Genomic DNA, 20,603 nt, shown 5'->3' with positions numbered 1-20,603 from the left:
TAAACTGGTCAGCAAGTATTCTCTGGAGATTTGCAGCCCACAAAACTTTACATAGTGACATTTTTTTTCATGCAAAGCTAGTCAGTAGATTTTGAGTGTGTGGCACACTCCTATGACAGCTAAGAGAAGTCCAGGAGGCAGAGAGAAACCTGGGTTTGGAGTTCAGGAGACAGACTGTGACTGGATGTGGATTCTGGAACCATTTTCTTAAAGCTGATGGCTGAAAACTGAACTGTGGGAATTGACATCACACAGGAATAGTATGAGGAACAAGAAGGAAGACTAGTACATTTAGGTAGTTTCAAAGTGTTATATACCTTATATTTTTTTTGTAACTGTATGATGACCATGAATTACACAGAACAACAAGTGGATTTGAAGCAGATACTGCATTTGTCCTGCAGTAAGGAGCCTCAAAGTAGAGGTAAAGGAGGAAGTTGCCTGTGATTTATGTGAATTATGGCTCATGAGCAAAAATCAACTTCCTCCTTCCTGGGGAGAGATGTTCTGAAGGCCTACCAAAAAGCAGTGATATCTCTAGGCCATCTATTTCAAAACATACACTTACTTCTGGGGAATAATACATCTGAATTAGCCTAAGACAGTTAAGGATCTCTGAAAGTTCTAAAAAAATGAGGAGAGAACATGCTGAGTGACCTTATAAATGACCTCAGAGGAGAGCAGAGCATTTTGAAAGGGCTTTCCAGAGAAAATTTGTTCAAGTCTTATAGTGAGAAACTCAAGGCAGACTGGTGTGAGGCTGCAGGGGAAGATACAGAAGGTAGACACCCAATAGAGCACTAGTCTAGCATGTGCAAAGTCCAATCCCCACACTGCAAAAATCAAAGAAAAATAAAACAAAAAACCAGAAAACTAAATTTCTGTACTTTCCTTTAACAGTCTTTGATCACTTGGCTGAATACAGCAATAGAGGAGAATAATTATCTGCTATAATTATCTTTGGTTTCCTCTTAAAAAGTCAATTCTTTTTTTTTAAAAGGATGTGTCTTTGGATAGACTGTTCACCGAGCTGAAAGTCTCAGGCAGAGAACCCTCATGATCATACATGAGATCTCCAGGTGACTTGTCTAACTCAGGTTGCTCTCTTCATGTAAGATGTGGAAGGTATGGGCAGACTCGTCTTGAGATTAAACAGATGATATATAAATTCAAGGTCAGTCTGGGCTACATAGGAAAACCTGGTCTCAAGAACAAAAAAAGCTAAGTGCTGGTGGCTCACACCTGAAATCTTTGCTATTCAGGAGGCTGAGATCTGAGGACCAGAGTTTGAAGCAGAAAAGTTGGACAGAAACATCTGTGAGACTCTTATTTCCAATAAGAGATAACAAAAAGCCAGAAGTAGTGCTGTGGCTCAAGCAGTAGAGAGCTAGCCTTGTGCACAAAGAGGCTCAGGGACAGCACCCAGGCTCTGAGTTCAAGCTCAAGGACCAGTTAAAAACAACAAACAAACAAACAAACAAAACTAGAGAATTAAACACACACACACACACACACACACACACACCCCAAATATCCAAAAACAAGGCCACTTAAGATCTGTTGTAACAGGACTGGATTTAGAATCAATTTTGGAGCTATAAAAATTAGTTAAAAATTAATAAGCATGAATGACTTAATAGGCAAGGATGCAGAAACTCATCAAGAGGTAAAAATCTTGACAAGGTCATTTCAGGGTCAGATTTTCTCACTACCAATCCTGTGCTCTGTTATCTTCATCATTTTGAAGCATCTCAAATGGAAATTTGCATATGATTAGATATTGTCTTTTTTCACAAAGATATACCTTTTGTTAAAAAGATTTTCCTTCATTCAGTGAGTTGCTTTCCCAAATATCAACTGAATGCATGTATGTGGGTATTCTTTTACAACCTGATTTCCTTCCACTGTGACTGTTACTTCAATATTGTTCTGTCTTGATCACAGTGATTTTAGAGTAAGTCTTTAAATAAGGTAATATAAATCCTCAAACGTCCTCCTTCCTTTTCCTTATTGTTCTGGCAATTCTAGGGTTTGCCTTTTTTAACCATATAAATCTTAAAATCAGCTTATTTCTAAAAGAAAAAAACCTCTTGGGACTTGGTTGGGATTATATTGGCCTTATAGATCCACAGTAGAAGCTCTTTATTATCTTAGTTTGAAGTCAACAAAGACATCATCTTTCTGAAGCAACACAGAGGACTGAGAAGTATAGGGACTGGCTGCAGCTGGAATAGACCTGTTATATTTTCTCTGAAGCAGACTTTCCCATCGCCCTGAAAGCCAGCCAGAGTGGCAAGTTTCCCTTATCTATTTCTACTGGGGAATAAGTCAAATGAGGAAAGAATTTTACATTGAACAAAATTATTCTTGCTTTACATTTTTATTTCACGAGAAAATTTCCAAAACTATATCTTAATCATTAAAGAGAATCTTCTTGGTTCCAGTGCTGGTGGCTCATGCATGTAATTTTAGCTACTCAGGAGGCTGAGATCTTAGGATCCTACTCCAAAGCCAGCCCAAGCAGAAAAGTTCATGAGACTCTTCTCTCCAGCTAACCAGCAAAAACCTGGAAATAAAGGCCTGGCTCAACTGGTCGAGCACCAGCCTTGAGCAAAGAAGCTAACTGAGAAAATCTTCTTGCATCATTTGCATATTAGTGTACTGATACAATGGTAATGTGGCTGTATTTTGTTGTCTCCATTGTACACATTTGCCTTTTTTCTCCACAGCTGCACCATCTCACCAGTGAGGCTCCTAGTTCCCCAATGACAGAGGGCTGTGCTTCCTTGATAAGACTACGAGCTCCACAAATGAAGAACCATGTTTTACAAGCACAGCATGGCTATCTAGTTGTGGTAGGTCATATTATTGTACCGCAAATGTTATTTTTTCCTTTTTTAATCTTCATAGAAGGTGTTATCTCACTGACATTGGTCTGGCTGATTGTTTTGGCCACCCTCAACACCAACAATAGATGTTGGGCTCTTGCACTTCTGTTTTTAACAATAAACATGCACCCCACCCCCACCCCCAAGCAGCTGTGGGTCAAGGATAGAAGACGCAGAAACACATCTGGACACAAGGTGAAGCTAGGAAACTAGGATGTCCAAGCTCATTGGAATTCAGCTATTTAAGCAAAAAAGCAAATGCCGAGTTCTTCCTACTACTAAGTTTTGGAGGTAGTGTGTTACATAGCATTATTATAGCCATAGCTGACTGACACACTGCTCAAATTCAGCATACATCAAATTTATGCTTCAAACACACTATATAGACCTGATAGACAACAAATCACATGGTCACTGCTACAACGGAAAAGATGACAAGGTGTTTCAGCAAACCATTCTTTTATTCTCAAAGGGTAGTACTGAGAAGCCTAGCTCCTTCCTGGAGTTGGAATGTGAGAAAGGAAATGTCCCCGTTTAACATCAGCCCCTCACCTCCCATAGGCCTGTCCCTCACCTGTTCAGAAGTCTTGTAGAATGCCACAGAGGCGTTGACCAGTTTCAGCCGGTCTTCCATCTTTAACATGAGCTGCTGCCAGTGGAGGGCCACCTTCTCGGCACATTCCCGGATGGCGTCGGCGTCATAGTGGCCAGCCTGGAGCAACGCCTCCGCTTTCTGCTGTACCTGCAGGGCACTCTGGTGCGTCTTCTGCAAGGAAGTGGCATGAAAGAGGGACTGGGCACAAGGGGAGGAGAGAGAGGTCCATGGGAACAACCCAGGCGTGGTATGGGAGGGGGTGGAGTGAGGCGTGAGTGGAAAGATGCAGAAAAGTTAAAGAGCTTTAAATGACTGATCCATTGTGTCATGATGATTAATACATTATTGTTTTACAAACACATTTTTAAAAAAGGATAGCATACATTTTCATTAACTAACTCTTAGGACTTTTAACTCTTAGCCTCAGTTCTTTCGGTCTATTTCCATTACTCTGGATTTTAAAAATATTTCTGTTTCTGAGACAGAGACCAGAAGTTATAAATCTCATCTCTGATCGACACATTAAATGTTCTTTTCAAATCTAATAAAAGGAGGTTATTGCTGCTATCCCACTTTATAGGTCAAGTGAACACAGCATATTAAGCACAAACAACAATGTAACCATTTTACACACTGATAATCATTTGTAAAGGATTCCAGTAGAAGGAATAAACTTGTTGGGCTAATAAAGCTGAAGAGTAACCTTGCCCAGCCTCAATTAGTTTCTTGCCAGAGGAGCAGAGAATTCATAGTTCAACACACAGCCCCCTTTATTCCTATGTACTTGTAGGACATACACATACTTAGGATAGACATTTTGCTTCTTAATGCTTTCTAATTCTATCGAAATGTGCATTGCATTCTGAGTTCATAGAAGGTGGGGAGACCAGGCTGGTGGCAGGGAGACAGCCAAAATGATCTCCTAAGATAAAGCATCATGTGGATGACCCCTGTGAAGATGTCAGAACCCCCCTGACTTGCAAGGGCTAATAGCATTGTAACTTCAACTGCTTGAGATCCTTCTAGCAAAATGCTGTGGTCCTAATTTGTCCTTTGTATTTTTGGAAAGCACAGCTCAGCGGCAGTGGAGAGGGACAACTTAAAACCCAGTGACTTAACTCCAGAATCAATATCTGCCCTTCATGGACAACAGCAGGCTGTGCTCAAGGGCTGAGGCATTTAGCACTTCTTGGATCTGAGTACAGCCTCCAAACTTTACCTATACCTACTCCCAGAACCTCCTTATAGACTCAAGTATTACACTCCTACTTATCTTTTCTAGCCTATCAACACCTATTGGTTTTACCTAGCTCTCTCCCAAATCTGCAGTAGCTCTACCAGCTCAACCTCCTCCAGCAGCTCAGGCACTCATTTCTTACTTCCAGTTTCTATCCTGAGGATTACATCAGCCTTGGGCTTTTAATCTGCTGAAAGCCGCTAGGAAAAGTGAACTAAGAGACAGAGGCACTACAAATCTCTGGTTTCCTTGCACCATTTTCTGTTTCCTACTTGTAGAGGTAGCAAGGTCAACCCTTGCTTTCTGTTTCCTTCTATAGTGCTCTTGTCTGTTTCTCTGGTTTCTGTTGTCTCCTCCTTGCACATAGCTCCCTAGTCTGAGCTCTTCTTACTGATGTCTGACTCTCCTCTTTGTCTTCAGATGCCAGGAAGCTGCCTGCACACCTCACCCTGGTGAGCAGTTTTCACTCAGTCTAGATGTCTCAGCCCCATGTCCACCTGCTGTAAAGGCAGTTTCAGCTAAAGAATATCTTCCTGGGGCCCGTGCCCCTGAATATGAACAGCTTTCCTATCCTCACAGTCCACCACCTCCTCAAGTTCTGCAGTGGAAAGTTCTTTCTTTAAAACAGTTTCTTTTGGTCACCTCTGCTGGTTCCTCCATTCTTTCTCCTTCCCAACAGGAATTGCAACTTGACAGCATTCCTGGCTGTTGATTCCCACTCCCCAGCCCAGCCCAGCCCAGCCCAGCCCAGCTCAGCCCTCACCACTTCATACATAGACTGCTATATGTGCGATCTGGCTGGTTTCCTTGGCTTCCTTTCATAACCTGTCAAATCCATTCCTTGCATCTTTCTTTCTTTTCTCTTTTCCTCCCTCCCTTACTTTCTTTTTTTGTTGTTGGTGATGCTGAGCAATGGGCATGCCAAGCATACTACTATGCTACAGTCTCAGCTCTCCTCTCTCTTTCTTTCCCTCTCTCTCTCTCTCTCTCTCTCTCTCTCTCTCTCTCTCTCTCTCTCCCTTCTTTCCTTCCTTTTTCCTCTTTTTGAAGGTACTGGGGTTTGAACTCAGTCTCATGCTTGATAAGCAGGTGCTTTGAGCCCTGTTTCCATCCTTCTTTACCCTGGTTATTTTTATTTCTTGACAGTACTACTGGATGAACTTTAGGATTTGCATTTGCAGGGCAGGTGTTCTACCACGTGGGCCATACCTCCAGCCACGTTTTCTTTGGTTATTTTTGAGGCAGAATTTCACTTTATAATTATTGCCTGGGCTGCCATCTTCCTGCTGTGCTTCTCCATGTTGCTAGGGATGGCAGGTGCATGCCAATGCACCCAGGTACAGATTAAGATGGAGGCTTGTGAATTTTTATGCCCAGGCTGACCTCATTTCTACCTCTCATTTCTGATCCCTTCATTTCTGCCTCCCAAGTAACTAAGATTACAGGATTGAACCACCATGTCCAGCTGCACTGATCATTTTTGAGATAGGGTCTTGCTTCCTGACTAGGTGTACACCTGGACCATGACCATCCCATCCTTTGCTTCTCATTATAGTTGGGATGATACATAGCTTCTTTCCATGTAGAGGGAATCACACAGAATTTCCTGCCAGAGAGGGCCTGGTTGGGATTTGCCTTATCTCAGCTTCCCATATAGTTAGAATGACAGGCACAAGTCATCATGCCAACCTATTGGTTGAAAAGAGGCCTCATCAACTTTTTTAACCAGCTAGTTTTAACCACTAAACTCCCTGTCTCCTACTTGTAGGAGTTAGGATTACAAGTGTGAGCCACCAGTGCCCAATTTACTCTTTACATTTCTGATTGCTTCATTTAATTCCATATAATAGGAAGCAATTGCATTAAGCAATTTGTCCTTCATAGCTTTAATACTTCCATTTTGTGGCTTAAGTATCACTCCTCTCAGTTCAAAATCCTCACTAGTTCTCTCATTGCTATGCAGTCCAAACCTTAGAGGATGTCATTAGAAGTCCCTTACAATATGGTCCCCGACTACTTCTATAACAATATAAACGACGCTTCCTTCCAAAAATCCTTTGAAAACACATCACATACTTGTTTTTCCTTTGCTGCCTCCTTCTTCCTGCCCTTAGCAGATGCCTCCAACTCCTCACACCTGTGTCCTAGCTTTGCTTTCAGACTTGTTTCAAGTACCCCCTTCCTCAATGAGGTCAGCCCGAGACTCATGCAAAACTACCTTTTTCTGAACTCCTAAGTTATTTATAAAACTTGACCTATTCATTTTACTTAGAGGATGAAACTCTCAGGGCCAGGAGAGTTTAGAAAATCATTGAAGTCATTGCCATTCATGCAGAGGAATGCTATGTGCTGGGCACTGTGATGATGCATATGTTTTCTAGTTCTCCCCACACTAAGTGGATGCTAGTATTCTCATTTCAGAGATTAAGAAACTGAGGCTCAGCTGGCAAAATGACTTGCCCCAAAATATGCAACCAAGGAAGTGATGAAACCAGGAGTAAGACTTAGGTTTGACCTCTTCCTAAATCTACATTCTTTCCACTAATCACAGAGTATCATTTCATCTCTAAGATTCGAATGGTATCCATAGTATTTTACAGTCAGGTTTACCAAATAAATGTTACTGATCATGATAATTATCTGGCCTTTCCTCAGCATATAAAACCATCATGTAACTGTCATAATCAAACCATCATGATGTCTTATTTTAGATTGAAGGAGCACCCTTGATTTTCCTTATAATTGACTCATGTAATAAATTCTTTTCCTTACCCTGAAGCTCATTATTATCTAATAATGTTGAGATGTCCTTCCCCCTTTAATTTCTTAAATGATAAACCCTTATCCACATGGCATAATCTTTGCTTGCTAAGTTTAGGTTATTATTTTTGCATTTATTTCTTACTCCCTATTGTCTAATCCTATTGCATGTTATATCTTTAAGACATGGATTATTGAGGACATTAATATTAGTAGGGAGTATGCCGAAGAAAATGGAACTGAATCAATCGAATTTACTACCCAGTTCTAGCTTTCTTGGCATAAACTTAGGTTTAAAATGCACAAGAGGATTCAAATAAAAATGGATTTCAAAATTGAGCTTTTGTCTATGAAGTTCACAGCTTCTGGAAACACAGGAGCTATATCTTGGATAGCAACAAATAATAATCTAGTTTGCTTGATGAAGCTAAGACTCTTCTAGGTGTTATATATGGCTCTCTATTCTGAATGGCTCTGGGAGAAGGTTTCCTGAAACAAAGGCTACTTCAGGTGAAAAGCTTGACATTCATTGGAGAAGTCAACCTAATGAAGTCACCCCAAAAAAGGGTGAGTGATGTCCTCATATGTCCCATGTAGTGCCAATGACCTATTTTCCTGGTTTAGTTATTAATAATTCCCCTTTTCACATTTAAGTGTCACAGTTTGCTCAATAAATTATAATATTACCTATAACAGATATTTTATTTTCACTCACAAGAACCAAAAATTCTTTTTTAGGGTCCAACAAGTCAAATTATACTCCAAATTATGCCAGCAGTCATTTAGGTCATTTAAGTTAAGTCAAACCAGACTACTACTTATACTCACTTTAAAACCAGTTACATCCCCCCTGACATACTTTTCTCCTGATGCACAGCCTGGTCTAAACTTAAATTTAGAGAAAAGCATTGAACACCTGTAGAAGGAGCATATGCTGAAATTCTGGTTCTGTTCTTATTATTCTAGCCATGTTGTACATCCTGCTTACTTCCAGACCCAAAATATTCCAGAAATTATATCTGCTCTGACACGCCTTCCTAAGACCACAGACGCCAGCCGTAGATTTGCCTCTAGCTCAGCACCAATTTTAAGTACTTGATCAAGTTATACCCCTATAGAAACTCAGGACTGATTAGGAGATAGTCAAGCTTAGCAAATCCTTACTCTGTAAGGATGCATTTTACAGAAATCCAATCAAAATGCATACGCAGGCAGGCAGGTAGGTAGAATTCAGTCACTTAAATAGTACTATGAAAACATTTATCTACTCTTTCTGGCCAGCCCACTGAGATAATCAAGCATGCCATGACACTTGGTCTTACTTGTCTGAAATTTGATTGAGGGACGACTGGAAATTTAATCACCTGACATGGCATGTAAAGCTTATTCAAGATGAATAAAGAGGATGACAACCAAGAGCTGACAATGTCTCTAGCTAACATCTCTCATAGTTTATGTCATGCCTCATGCCCGATGGTTCAACCCCTACTGCTGCCCATGGCTATGGGAATTTGACCACTGTGTGCCTATGATAAACCTACTCTGGATTTTCCTTTACAGTCAATAGCTTGCAACACTATGGGGAATGCCAGTAAACTGCAGTACAAGGATAGACAGCTAATGATTAGGCTTCTTCCCTCTGGCTAGTCCTCCTTGCACACCCTCATAATGCAGGTGCAACATTATTTTATTTTTAAATCTCAGATCCCAGATAGTACTTCTAGGACTAGTAATGGCCCCTAAGAAGATATCAAGTATCTTGGAAGCTTTCCATGATGAATGGAAAGTTCATTAACGTTAAGATGTCATACTACGTTTATACATTAAGATGGTTCCTGCAAAAATTAAATGTCTCAATTCAATCATTATTTGTTTTAAAATGGCTAGCAATCAGCTGGTTTTATTTATTAAAAGGCCTATTTCTGCATATGGGTGGTTAAAATTTATTATTTTGCCATATGGCTTATATTATTGTCTAAAATTCACAGTAACAATCATTTTTTTAAAACAAAAATAACACCTTTCTGGTTCTTACGTACACAGAAGTGGGCTAAGTTCTATACTGGGCCATAAGTTCTCACTTTGTTCTCACTCTTTTCCCATTGGTACTGAACTTGTTTCATTTTTTAATGGAGTTCTACATCCCATTTCCTGTCTCCCTCTCATAAAGCAATCAGCTTGAGTCTCTATGGGAAGGAGAATGCCCTAGTAGAAAGGATAATTAAAGGTACTATTTAAAGCAGGGCAATGTTTATATTAGATTATCATAAGTGAAGTTTTATTTTGCAATAGACTTTTTAAAAGTCCTAGGTGATAAACTTTTGGTTTATTCTTTATGATTTTTACCAGCCTTACTGAATAGCTACTTGAAGTGAATAAACTATCTGGTGCAAATCACTCCAATGTTCATAGTTTTTGTTAAAAGGTAGACTAACCTATAAGCAAATATTTAAATAGTATCCCAATTTACTACTGATTTGTGCACTTGTTTACTCTCAGTTCTGAATGACCTTCAGATGGAAACCATTTCAAGCCTTTTAGCTTTACATAAAGTGTGTAAAGGTAAAGTCTATAGTATCAGAAATATCAATGTTGCAGGCCTTAAAGGTGGAAAGCATAAAAAAAAACAAAGATTCTCACTTGTAGTCAGTATTTGGCTTCTGATGCTGGACCTACTTAGATGGACAAAGTCTTGCACTGACTTCTCTATCAATACCTAGTTATAGGGAGGCTCCTTGGGCTCTACAAAGAATAAGAGCTCTATCACATGAAGAAATACCCACACCTGACCAATGAGCAGAGCATAAAAGGGGAACAAAAGACAGCATAGCCAGATTTGGGTGTTACCTCGATGGCCAGTTGGAACTGTTCGTGCTCCCGTTGTAGCTGCTCTGCTTCAGACAAAGAACTGGCATTGACCAGGCTGGCATTGAGCATGGACTCTCCATTTCGGATCCATCCCAGAACCTAGGGAGTTGGGGCCAGATACACAAGTGAATGGCATTGCACAGCTTCCCAAGACCTGTTGCTTTCTCTAAAGGCACTTCAGATGGTAGGCTTTTATATAACTTCTGAGGACAACAAGGGTCTTAAATAGTCACCTCTCCCATATTCCTAAGTATCTTGTGCCATAGGCATCATTTTATATTTCAACCTCATTCCCACATTGCATCCTCCCCTCAACACCTCATTGTTCCAATTTCTTCACCTGCTCCATTAACATCATTTTATCTAGTTGTACTATATGTATATCCAAAGTGCTTTCTGAAACAGAGAAATAGTATAAACTCCAACTGCTAGTATCCTCATTTTAAGGCCTAGTTCAAATAATAACTTATTGGAATTATCCATACCTAATTGCTCCTGTTGGAAACAATCTTTTTCTCACTGAGTACAGTACTATTTTTGTATGTACTACCTTTACAGTGCTTATCACAATCTGCCTTATTTAGTGTTTCATCTTCTCCCTTAGAATGCAAACTTCCTGTAATTATCATGTTTTAATCTTACATAGTGCCTAGCACAGGAGTGTAACACATAGTGATGTCTTCAAAGTAATGAAGCTTAGTGGAGTCACATTTGAACAGTGGGTCCAACTCCCATACCTTACAAAATAGCCAAGACTAGACAGGCTTGAGCCAAAGGAAAGAGGAAAGGGAGAGCATGAATAACTCATATATTGAATCATCAGAAAAGGGGAGAGCCAACTATAATCAATTTCAGTTATTCAGAAGTTAGGGCTTGGGGCTGGGAATATGGCCTAGTGGCAAGAGTGCTTGCCACTTATACATGAAGCCCAGGGTTTGATTCCCCAGCACCACATATATAGAAAATGGCCAGAAGTGGCACTGTGGCTCAAGTGGCAGAGTGCTAGCCTTGAGCAAAAAGAAACCAGGGACAGTGCTCGGGCCCTGAGTCCAAGGCCCAGGGCTGGCAAAAAAAAAAAAAAAAAAAAAAAGTTAGGGCTAGGTTGAATACAACTTTTAGAGACCTTGATGAATACTGGAGGTGGAGGAGAAAACTCAGAAAGTATTACAGTAGAGAAAGAAACAGCTGGCAGTCTAGACAGTCCTAAGTGAGATGGAGATGTGGTTGATAGATGCATTGTAAATAATCCAATGGGAAGAAGAGTCAGGCTCTGAAAACCTACCTGGTTCTGGTCACTAGAACACTGTTCAATATCTTCTTTTCTAATGAGCCTGACGATTTTGCTTGGTGAGGAAATAAAATTCTTCTGAAATTTTAGTCAGTAAATCTGCTATCTCATACCAAAGGAGAAGACACCAGGGTCTGTTTCAGATTTGCTTTCAGATTTTTTTCTCCCCTCAATTTTCTTGAGTTGAACAACTAGAAAACAGCCCAGTCTCCTGGCCTGTCCCATAACTCTCATAGGCATCTTGAAAATTTTCTAACTGAGCATAAAATGACTGATGCCCTATTGCATGTAGGTAACATGGGGTCAGGGGATAAATCCTGTTGCAGCTGGACAACTTGGATTGAGATGCTAACTTACCACCAGCCTGGTAGATTGTAGATGTCAATCCATACATCAATTAGTTACAGGAAATAACTTCTCAGCTTGTACATGTGAATTCTTTGTTGTCTTTGGTAGACTGTAGATAGCTGACTAGAAATGCTAATGGAATTGAAAAGCTGCCTGTAAATGTGAATATATGTGTTCATAGGCTGCCTGACTAAATGCTTCATCTCTTTGAATGGAGCTGATAATGTATATTTTGAACTATCATGTTTCATTACTTTCAGCTTTGTTTGGAGTTTCATTTGTAGGTGTCAAAAATATTTTCATAATCAGTCACCATCTGGGTCCTGCCTCCTGAGTCCTGCTAGAATATTATCCCTTCTCATTCCAGCCAAATGGAAACATTAGTTGTAGCCATGGTAGTGGGGATAACCATTTACTAGCTTTTCCTTTTACAACTGTTATGGATTCAATCCCAGCTGCTGCTGTTGCTGCTTCTTCTTCTTTTTTTAATCACCCTTTATCCTTGTATGTTTATATTTCTCAATTGTTGTTTATAAAGGCATTCTAGTTATAAAGATTTGATTTTAGGAAACTAAAAATGCATAGTAGTTTATATCTGTGGCTTCAATTTAGGTAGAGCAAGACATCTCCATAAATCTCCATCTCCATGGAAGAAGTGGCATAGTAGAGAAAGAGCATGACATTCAAAGTCAGAGTACTTGACTTTGTTACCTGTCTGACAAAATTACTTAATATCCTTAAATCTCTGTTTTCTCACTTGTAAAATAAGGATCCCTTTCTACAATACAAGGTTGGTACAACAAACTGGAAAATGTAAAGTCTGATGATGGTGATGATGATGATGGTGGTGGTGGTGATTTCCAGTTTGGAACAAAGATGAGTAATTGGGATTTTCCAGTGATAATTCTCCCAATAATAAAGGAAATATGTAGATATGGTAAGTATATTTAGATTTAGTGAATTATTAAATATGTTTAACTATACTGAATTATATTTAGATGGTAAATATTTAGATATAGTCAATTAATTTATAAGGGCTATTGGCAAATTCTGAAAAAATATAGGTGTTTTAGGTTGTTGTAATTATATTTGTGTTGTGTTGGTATAATACTCTATTACCAGGCTCTTTTTTATCCTCCTGGTTAATAAAACATCTTATGAGCATCCAAGTATGTGCTATGTAGAGGAAGAAATATTATAGGTAAGAAAAGATTGAGCCTACACACATTTCTAGATGTATGACCTTGAAGGTGTCATTTACTCTAGCCCTCAGTTTCCTCATCTGTAAAATGTGAACACTTTCTGGCCTAAAGCAAAGAATAAAAATAAAAATGAAATTATTAATTATTAATAGCTGTTCATTTCACATTACATTCATCAGGGCATCTGAGGTAACAATTCACCTAGGGGTTAGGTCATTTTTCCAGGTCATTTTCTGCTTTAGCATACTATACTTATTTCAAAATTCACAGAATACCCCTATACCCATAAGATACCAGAGAAAAACTGAGTAGACATAAATAAAACACTGGAAGAATACTGTTGCTTGGGATTTAAGAGCTAAGTCAAGAATTCTGCTGAGTCTTGGCTTAGAGCAGCAACTGAAAATTAAGACCTATTACTTCCTCAGGCTAAGGAAACTTAGATAAGTCTAAATCAGAAGGAGAGTAAATTGGGGCAATTGAAGATGGATGTCCATGAATGATGATACCATTCAGTTGGCAGTGTGGGCTTTGTTCTCCTATAGCTAGAAAAAAGTTTATAGATGACCTTGTCCCCAAGGTCATATCTACAATAAATCCATGTAATCGCCCGTAGGGCAACTATAGATGACTGCTCACTTGAGAGGCACGGCTATTTCTGTAATACCAGATGTATGAAAAAATTCTCAGTGCATCAGATAGTTGCAGGGCACTGTCAAATCCCCAGAGTTCCTTGGTTCTACCAATTCATGACATTATACATGTTTATCCTTCATGAGTTTATAAACCATGTCCATATGCCATATATCATCTTAAATATCTTTTGAACAAAAAGATGGTGCTTGTCCTTTTGATTGCCAGCTTTTGGAAAGACTCTAACTTCTATCTTTGATATGTCACCAGACTATTTTGGTGGACACAGTATTTTCCAAAGAAATATAAGATCGGGAAAAAGTATATTTTTTTCATGATTTTGAGTGCCTATCTTGATCATATGTAAATCTGGCCAGCATGTGGCCCAAAGTAGCAATTGAGTGTTTTATAAATTCATTTACACTGATTTCCTCTTAAATGCACTGCTTTGCAGGAATACGTATGGAAATTCACTCATTTTTTATTTCTATTAAGTCATTTTTTTCACATCTTTCTGAATTATCTAATAGATGTGAGGTCATCTTCACCAGAGTAGTAATTTTCCTGGAAGCAATCAGAGCATTCTGTGGGGTCTGGAGAGTAATCCGAGGGGCACGTGGGTGGTCTAAGATCCTGGAACATGTGCGGTGCTGCAATCAGTAGGATGATTTCTTTCAAGGCCCACCATCTCCCCTGCATATGCTGCCTACCTCAGACATAAAGTTCTATGAAATCTTGTGTGAAATGTAACCCCTCTGTACATCACTTTGACAATAAATAAATCAATAAAAATAAAATCAATTGCATTCAACAATTTTATTTCTTCAAGATAAATTTGAGTCTAGTATGTGTGCCATCCACACCTTTCAAAGCTCTAGTTTAATATGATTTTGGCACAACTACATTTAAGGTTATCATGGCCATAATGTCAAATCTAAACCTTTAATCTAGAGTCCCAACAACAGAGCTCTATCATAGTATATTACTGCCTTCTCCCTTTCTGTCTCCACTAATGGCATTTCAATTAAGGTGTCTTTCTTTTTTGAGACTATATTCAAAAGAGAAACTCTGAAGCCATATCTAAACTTAGTTTCACTGATCAATACTGACATCTAAATTAACTCTCTTTTTCTAAGTGTCAACGGCTTCCAAATCAATATTTCCTGCTCCACCAATTTCCATCAAACACAAATGTGTTCTCTGAAATGGGATCAGATGAATCACTAAAGAAAGAACCCTATCCTGACAAGGAAAACAAGTCTGTCTAATGAGGCATGGTGGCTTAACCAAGCAGCAGTCCCTTGGCACCTTGAAGGGCTGCTGTCCTCTGTGATGACCTTTGTAGGTCTTTGGACTTGAGATATTTTATGCAGTTTTGAGTTACAATCCCACTATTGGTCAATCTTGCCATGGCGAGAAGGCACTTTCCCCTACAAAGGATTATCTTCCTACTCAAAAAATTGTGAATTGTGAATGAATACAGCTTTAATCAACCCAGGATTATTTATACGAGGTAAGCACTCTTGCCACTAGGCCATATTCCCAGCCCAACCCAGGATTATTTATATATAATCTAGTTCTCCCTTTGACAAATCTCCTATCATCATCCCAGCCCCTCACCCTATATAGAATATGTACTTGGGGAATGATGAATCATTTCCATTTTAATATTAGCCAAGAAAAACATAATTAGGGAGTTGATTCTACTATTTATGCAGAAACAACAACAATCCAAAATTTTTTGTTTTGTTCAGATGGACATTCCTATTATGTACTATTGACGGAAATATCAGACATGACAGAGGACTGAGTCTTCTGATGACATGCTAGAGTCCTGCTGAGAGAGTGACAGGTGCTACCCCTCTGTGGATCCAAGGATAACCCTGTCTGTCTTCTCAGGTGTGGTGCTAGAAAATCTCAGACTGCTGGTGGGCTTCTTTCTATTGCTCCCCATGCCCAAAATGGTATGGAACCCTGAAGAGGCAAACCTCAGATGTAGGATGCATGGTCTCAAATTACAGCTAAATATTCAAGAGGCCTTGGAAAGCAATCATTCTATGTTACTCAATTTTCCTAACTTGTAAAGTAAGTATAGAATCACGTTCTCCCATGGGTCTCTTCTCTATCACATTCATTTTCTCTTTCCTTATCTCTTTTCTTGTCTGGGTCTCCTAAAGTGAGATCTTAAGTGAGAAAGCACATCTCACATGACAAGAAAGTACATTAATTACTGCTAAAAGTTCCACACTTTGTATACTCATTGTTGTTCTCTGCCTGCTAGAATTTCCAACAGTTTTCTCTGGAGGTTCTGACATGATTCCAGTGTAATTAAGCAGATAACTCCTGTATGGCAACTCTGTGATCCTGCCTCTTGTGGGAGCTCATCACTCTTATGTGTGGGTGAATACAGACCTTCAGCATGGTGTGTGTGTGAGTGTGTGTGCACACACACATGTGTATATAAGTGTGCATGTACATGTGTATTTTGGTTGAGTATTGATTGGAAAAACAGAGAGGAAGATAACTGTGTTCAATATGACAAATTCTGTAAAATAACTATGACAGTGCCATTAGCAAGGGAATGTGAATGTGACTGAGCAATAATCAAATAAAAATAACATTTTTGGGGCTGGGGATATGGCCTAATGGCAAGAGTGCTTGCCTTGTATACATGAAGCCCTGGGTTCAATTCCCCAGCACCACATATACAGAAAATGGCCAGAAGTGGCGCTGTGGCTCAAGCGGCAGAGTGCTAGCATTGAGCAAAAAGAAGCCAGGGACAGTGCTCAGACTCTGAGACCAAGCCCCAGGACTGGCCAAAACAAAACAAAAAATAACATTTTTGTCCATTTACTGTAAGTTAGTAGATTAAAATTTATAAGCTTTGGCAGCCCCAATACATGTGAAAGAGTATTGAAAGGTGGAAAGTGTTTCTCTGTTTAGGATAATTCATGATGAAGACAGGGCTCTGCCTAGAGAAAGCAGAGACCCTAGTGTCACTTGGGAGAGCATAGATCTAAGAACAGCACCACTAAAAGGAAGTGTTATCTACCTAGCAGGAGGTGCCCTGCATTCATTGAGGAACCTTCTAGGCTTCAGTGCCCTCATCTGTAAAGTAGAAACAGTATCTGTTTCAGTGGTTGTGAGAGTTGATGGTTATATAAAAGGCAACATGACTTTGTCTGGGTAAGGCACACTACTAACAATAATTGCTTAGTCTACTCATAATAGTAATACTTACAAATGTGCCACTAGTAATTATATCTATGCTCCTGAGGGTCTGAGTATATCCTCCAGTGAAACATTTAATATAAGGCCCAATGCAGATAAGAATTCTTGTATCCTTTTTATATCAATTTTTAAATGGCAAGAAAATGGTCTTCTAGGAATCACACATGTGTTGAAAATAGTGTTGGTAATTGCTACTACTTAATCACTACTTATAAAATGTGTCAGGAGCTGGGCACCCTGGTGCCTTAATAAATCTATCGGGTTCTACAGCCAGAATCTGTTTATGGATGAAAGATTTGTACTTCTCATGGGTAATGTGACAGAACTGAACACAGGTAGGAAAAGAATTTAGTGTCTAGGGACAATTTGGAAAAGCTCTGGAATATTCTCCTTGCATTGCAATCTGTGAGATTACAGTTTGAGCCACCTCAGCACTGTCTATTTGTTACAGCAGCCAAACTTTCAGAAATATTAATCCAACTGATTCTTACCTCTAACATTTTCTAAGGCCTGGTTACTTTAAGGACACATCTGTAGCTCTGTGTGCCTTGCCCCTCAGCAGGAGTAGGACCAAAACAGGCTCACCTGTTTAACTTCAGCTTGGAGGTGCCGCAGCTGGAGGCACTGTTCTAGCCGCTTATGGGTCTGCTCTGCATTCAGCTCCAATTCATGTTGCTTCTCATGAAGAAACTCTAGTAGCTCTTGTACTTGGGCTGCCAGGTCAATGTCTTTTTCACAGATTAACTCAATTCCTAGTTTTTAAAAAAATGCAAGCAATTAAAAACCAAGTAGTAGATAGCATTTTCCTACTACGCATTAAGAAAACAGGAATTTGGAAGCAGCCATTATCAGACCCTTCTAGTCTCTCATCACAATAGATCCAACTTAGGGTGCTTGGACCATACCATCTCTTTTGGGTGAACCGATCCATTGGGAATTATTTTTCAAGGGAGGACTAGCTTCTTGTTATCAATAGGAGTTAGAGAGCTGGACCTCTAAGAAGCTAAACCCTAGAAAAAACAGAAACAAGCAGTCTCTAGCTTGGGGGACTTTCCAAAACCCAGAATACTCAAAGGCAAACCTCTGGATCATGTTGGAAATGATAAAAAACAGACCCAGAAGAGGACCTTGTCTCAAACTTCTGCTAAAGGCACAGTTTCTTTTTTCATTTTCTTTATCTTTTTTTACTGGGACTTCAACTCATGGCTTTAGGCTATCAGTTATCATGGCTCTAACACTTGTATTTGAACTTGGATACTTTGAGCTCTGATGTCAGATCTCAGTCTCCTGAGTAGCTAGGATTACAAGCATAAGCTACTGGCATCCAGCACACATTTTCTTTAAACTGGTCACACATTTTCTTTAATCTGGTCATATATAATTTATTATAAGATGGGAAGTCTATTATGATGCCAGTATCCAGTCAGTGATGATTTTTATTAGCTAATTCACATCCATTAAAAAGCAATTAATTGGGCTGGGGATATAGCCTAGTGGCAAGAGTGCCTGCCTCGGATAAACGAGGCCCTAGGTTCGATTCCCCAGCACCACATATACAGAAAACGGCCAGAAGCGGCACTGTGGCTCAAGTGGCGGAGTGCTAGCCTTGAGCGGGAAGAAGCCAGGGACAGTGCTCAGGCCCTGAGTCCAAGGCCCAGGACTGGCCAAAAAAAAAAAAAAGAAAAGAAATAAAAAGCAATTAATTGGGGCTTGGAATATGGCCTAGTGGTAAAGTGCTTGTCTCATATACATGAAGCCTTGGATTTTATTCCTCAGCACCACATATATAGAAAAAGCTGGAAGTGGTGCTGTGGCTCAAGTGGCCAAGTGCGAGCCTTGAGTAAAAAGAAGCCAGGGACAGTGTTCAGGCCCTGAGTTCAAGCCCTAGGACTGGCAAAAAACCAGAACAACAACAACAAAAAAGCAAAGAATTAGAAATGTATACTAAGTATACTATATAAGTATACTGGGTATACTTATATAAATATGTACTAAGTCAGGCACTGATAGCTCATGGCTGTATCCATGTATGTTCGGGAGGCTGAGATGTGAGGACTGGAGTTTGAAGCTAGCCTGAGCAGACAACTCCAAGAGACTCTTAGGTTTTAGTAGTGGAGGTGTGGTTCAAGTGGCAATTGTACTAGCTCTGAGCAAAATAATCTAAGCTAAGAAGGAGAAACCTTGAGTTCAGGCGCTAGTACCTTAAAAAATACACAATGCATACTGAATAACATACCTCAACAATATCACAGGGATATTGAATACTGATCCATTCAGAAAAGCTACCATGTTTAAATTTTTTCCACACAGCGAGCTTGCTCATTGTTTTACTAATTCAAAGCAAGAAGTCCTGTCAGCCACTGACAAGTGTTTCCAACATTAATAAACAGCCAACTTGAAATGGGAGCCCTGCTAGTCATAAATTGTGGCTCATTCATTCTTTGTTGACCTTCCTGTTTTATTCTTTCTGTATATTTTTTCCTAAAACCCTAATGCCAACACACATACATTTTCCTCTGTTAATCACGTCAGTGTCCCCATTTATACATCGTCAACAGCAGGTCCAAAGCAGCCTTCCTCAAATGGAAGAGTTAAATTCTGAGACCCAACAAAGGAACTGCCATGGTTATCTTATGTCCTTGTTTAGCATGCAAAGACAACAGGGAAAGTTTACTAGCTTTGATCCAATCCTGTGTTAGAATCCAAATTACTTTAGCTTGCAGAAGCTTCATTATCCTTAGATATAAACTAGGATGTTCTATTTCTCCACCTTGCTCACATTCTTAGCTTTGAGAAAATTCTAACTCTGGATTTCTGTCTCACCCTGACTCTCCTTGGCTTTGTAGCCTCTATCCAAATCCTTTCCAAGTAACCAATGATCCAAGGCTGCCATGGTCCCGTCAGAAACAGAAAAATAGGAGCCTAACAAGGAAAGTTCAGACTTGAGAGCCCAGCAACAAGTTCCCAAGGGCAGTGAACTTCCATGAAGGTCAGACCCAAAGAAATCCACTAATCTCAATATATATATAGCCATCTAAAAAACAGATCTTCCATAGCCGGGAACTGGTGGCTCATTCCTGTAAACCTAGCTACTCAGGAGGCTGAGATGTAAAGATCATGGTTCGAAGTCAGCCTGGGCAAGAAAGTCCACGAGACTGTTATCTCCAATAAACTACTAGAAAAAGCCAGATGTGGCACTGTGGCTTAAGTGGTGGAGTGCTAGCCTTGAGTGCAAAGAGGCTAAGGGACAGCACCCAGATCCAAAGTTCAAGCCCTAGGACTGGAAACAAAAAAAACCGAAAACCAACAATATAGGAAAAAAACCCCACAAAATAAAAAAGCAGATCTTCTTTAAGGGATGTCTGCAATGCTCTGACTCACAGCTTTAGAAACTCAGCCTTGCCCCCACCAGCACACCTGCAGCCTCCTCTGGGGGAGTATGAGGAAAGTCTGCACACACCAGGGGAAATTCAGTTCTGGAGGCAAAAATAGTGTTTTATGTAAGGACAATATGGAAGAGTGGGGGAAAAATGTTTCCTGGTGTTACATGATA

At 39.7% G+C, this 20,603-nt stretch overlaps 1 protein-coding gene across 6 annotated transcripts in view; it reads right to left on the bottom strand.

Annotated features, from left to right (window-relative positions):
- LOC125351785 (kalirin) overlaps positions 1-20,603 on the bottom strand; it is a 439,002-nt gene that overhangs the window by 70,123 nt on the left and 348,276 nt on the right. For 4 of the 6 annotated variants that reach the window (XM_048346787.1, XM_048346789.1, XM_048346791.1 and 1 more), the window contains exons 15-17: positions 17,636-17,802; positions 10,328-10,447; positions 3,463-3,681 (exon numbers count right to left, since the gene is read on the bottom strand). In XM_048346787.1, the coding sequence (XP_048202744.1) occupies positions 3,463-3,681; positions 10,328-10,447; positions 17,636-17,802 (506 nt within the window). The remainder of the gene's footprint in view (positions 1-3,462; positions 3,682-10,327; positions 10,448-17,635; positions 17,803-20,603) is intronic. The other 2 variants (XM_048346788.1, XM_048346790.1) reach the window with 1 other exon arrangement.

The sequence above is a fragment of the Perognathus longimembris genome, chromosome 5 (genome assembly GCF_023159225.1).
Source record: "Perognathus longimembris pacificus isolate PPM17 chromosome 5, ASM2315922v1, whole genome shotgun sequence".
NCBI lineage: Eukaryota > Metazoa > Chordata > Mammalia > Rodentia > Heteromyidae > Perognathus > Perognathus longimembris.
This window is presented reverse-complemented; position numbering and strand designations above follow the sequence as displayed.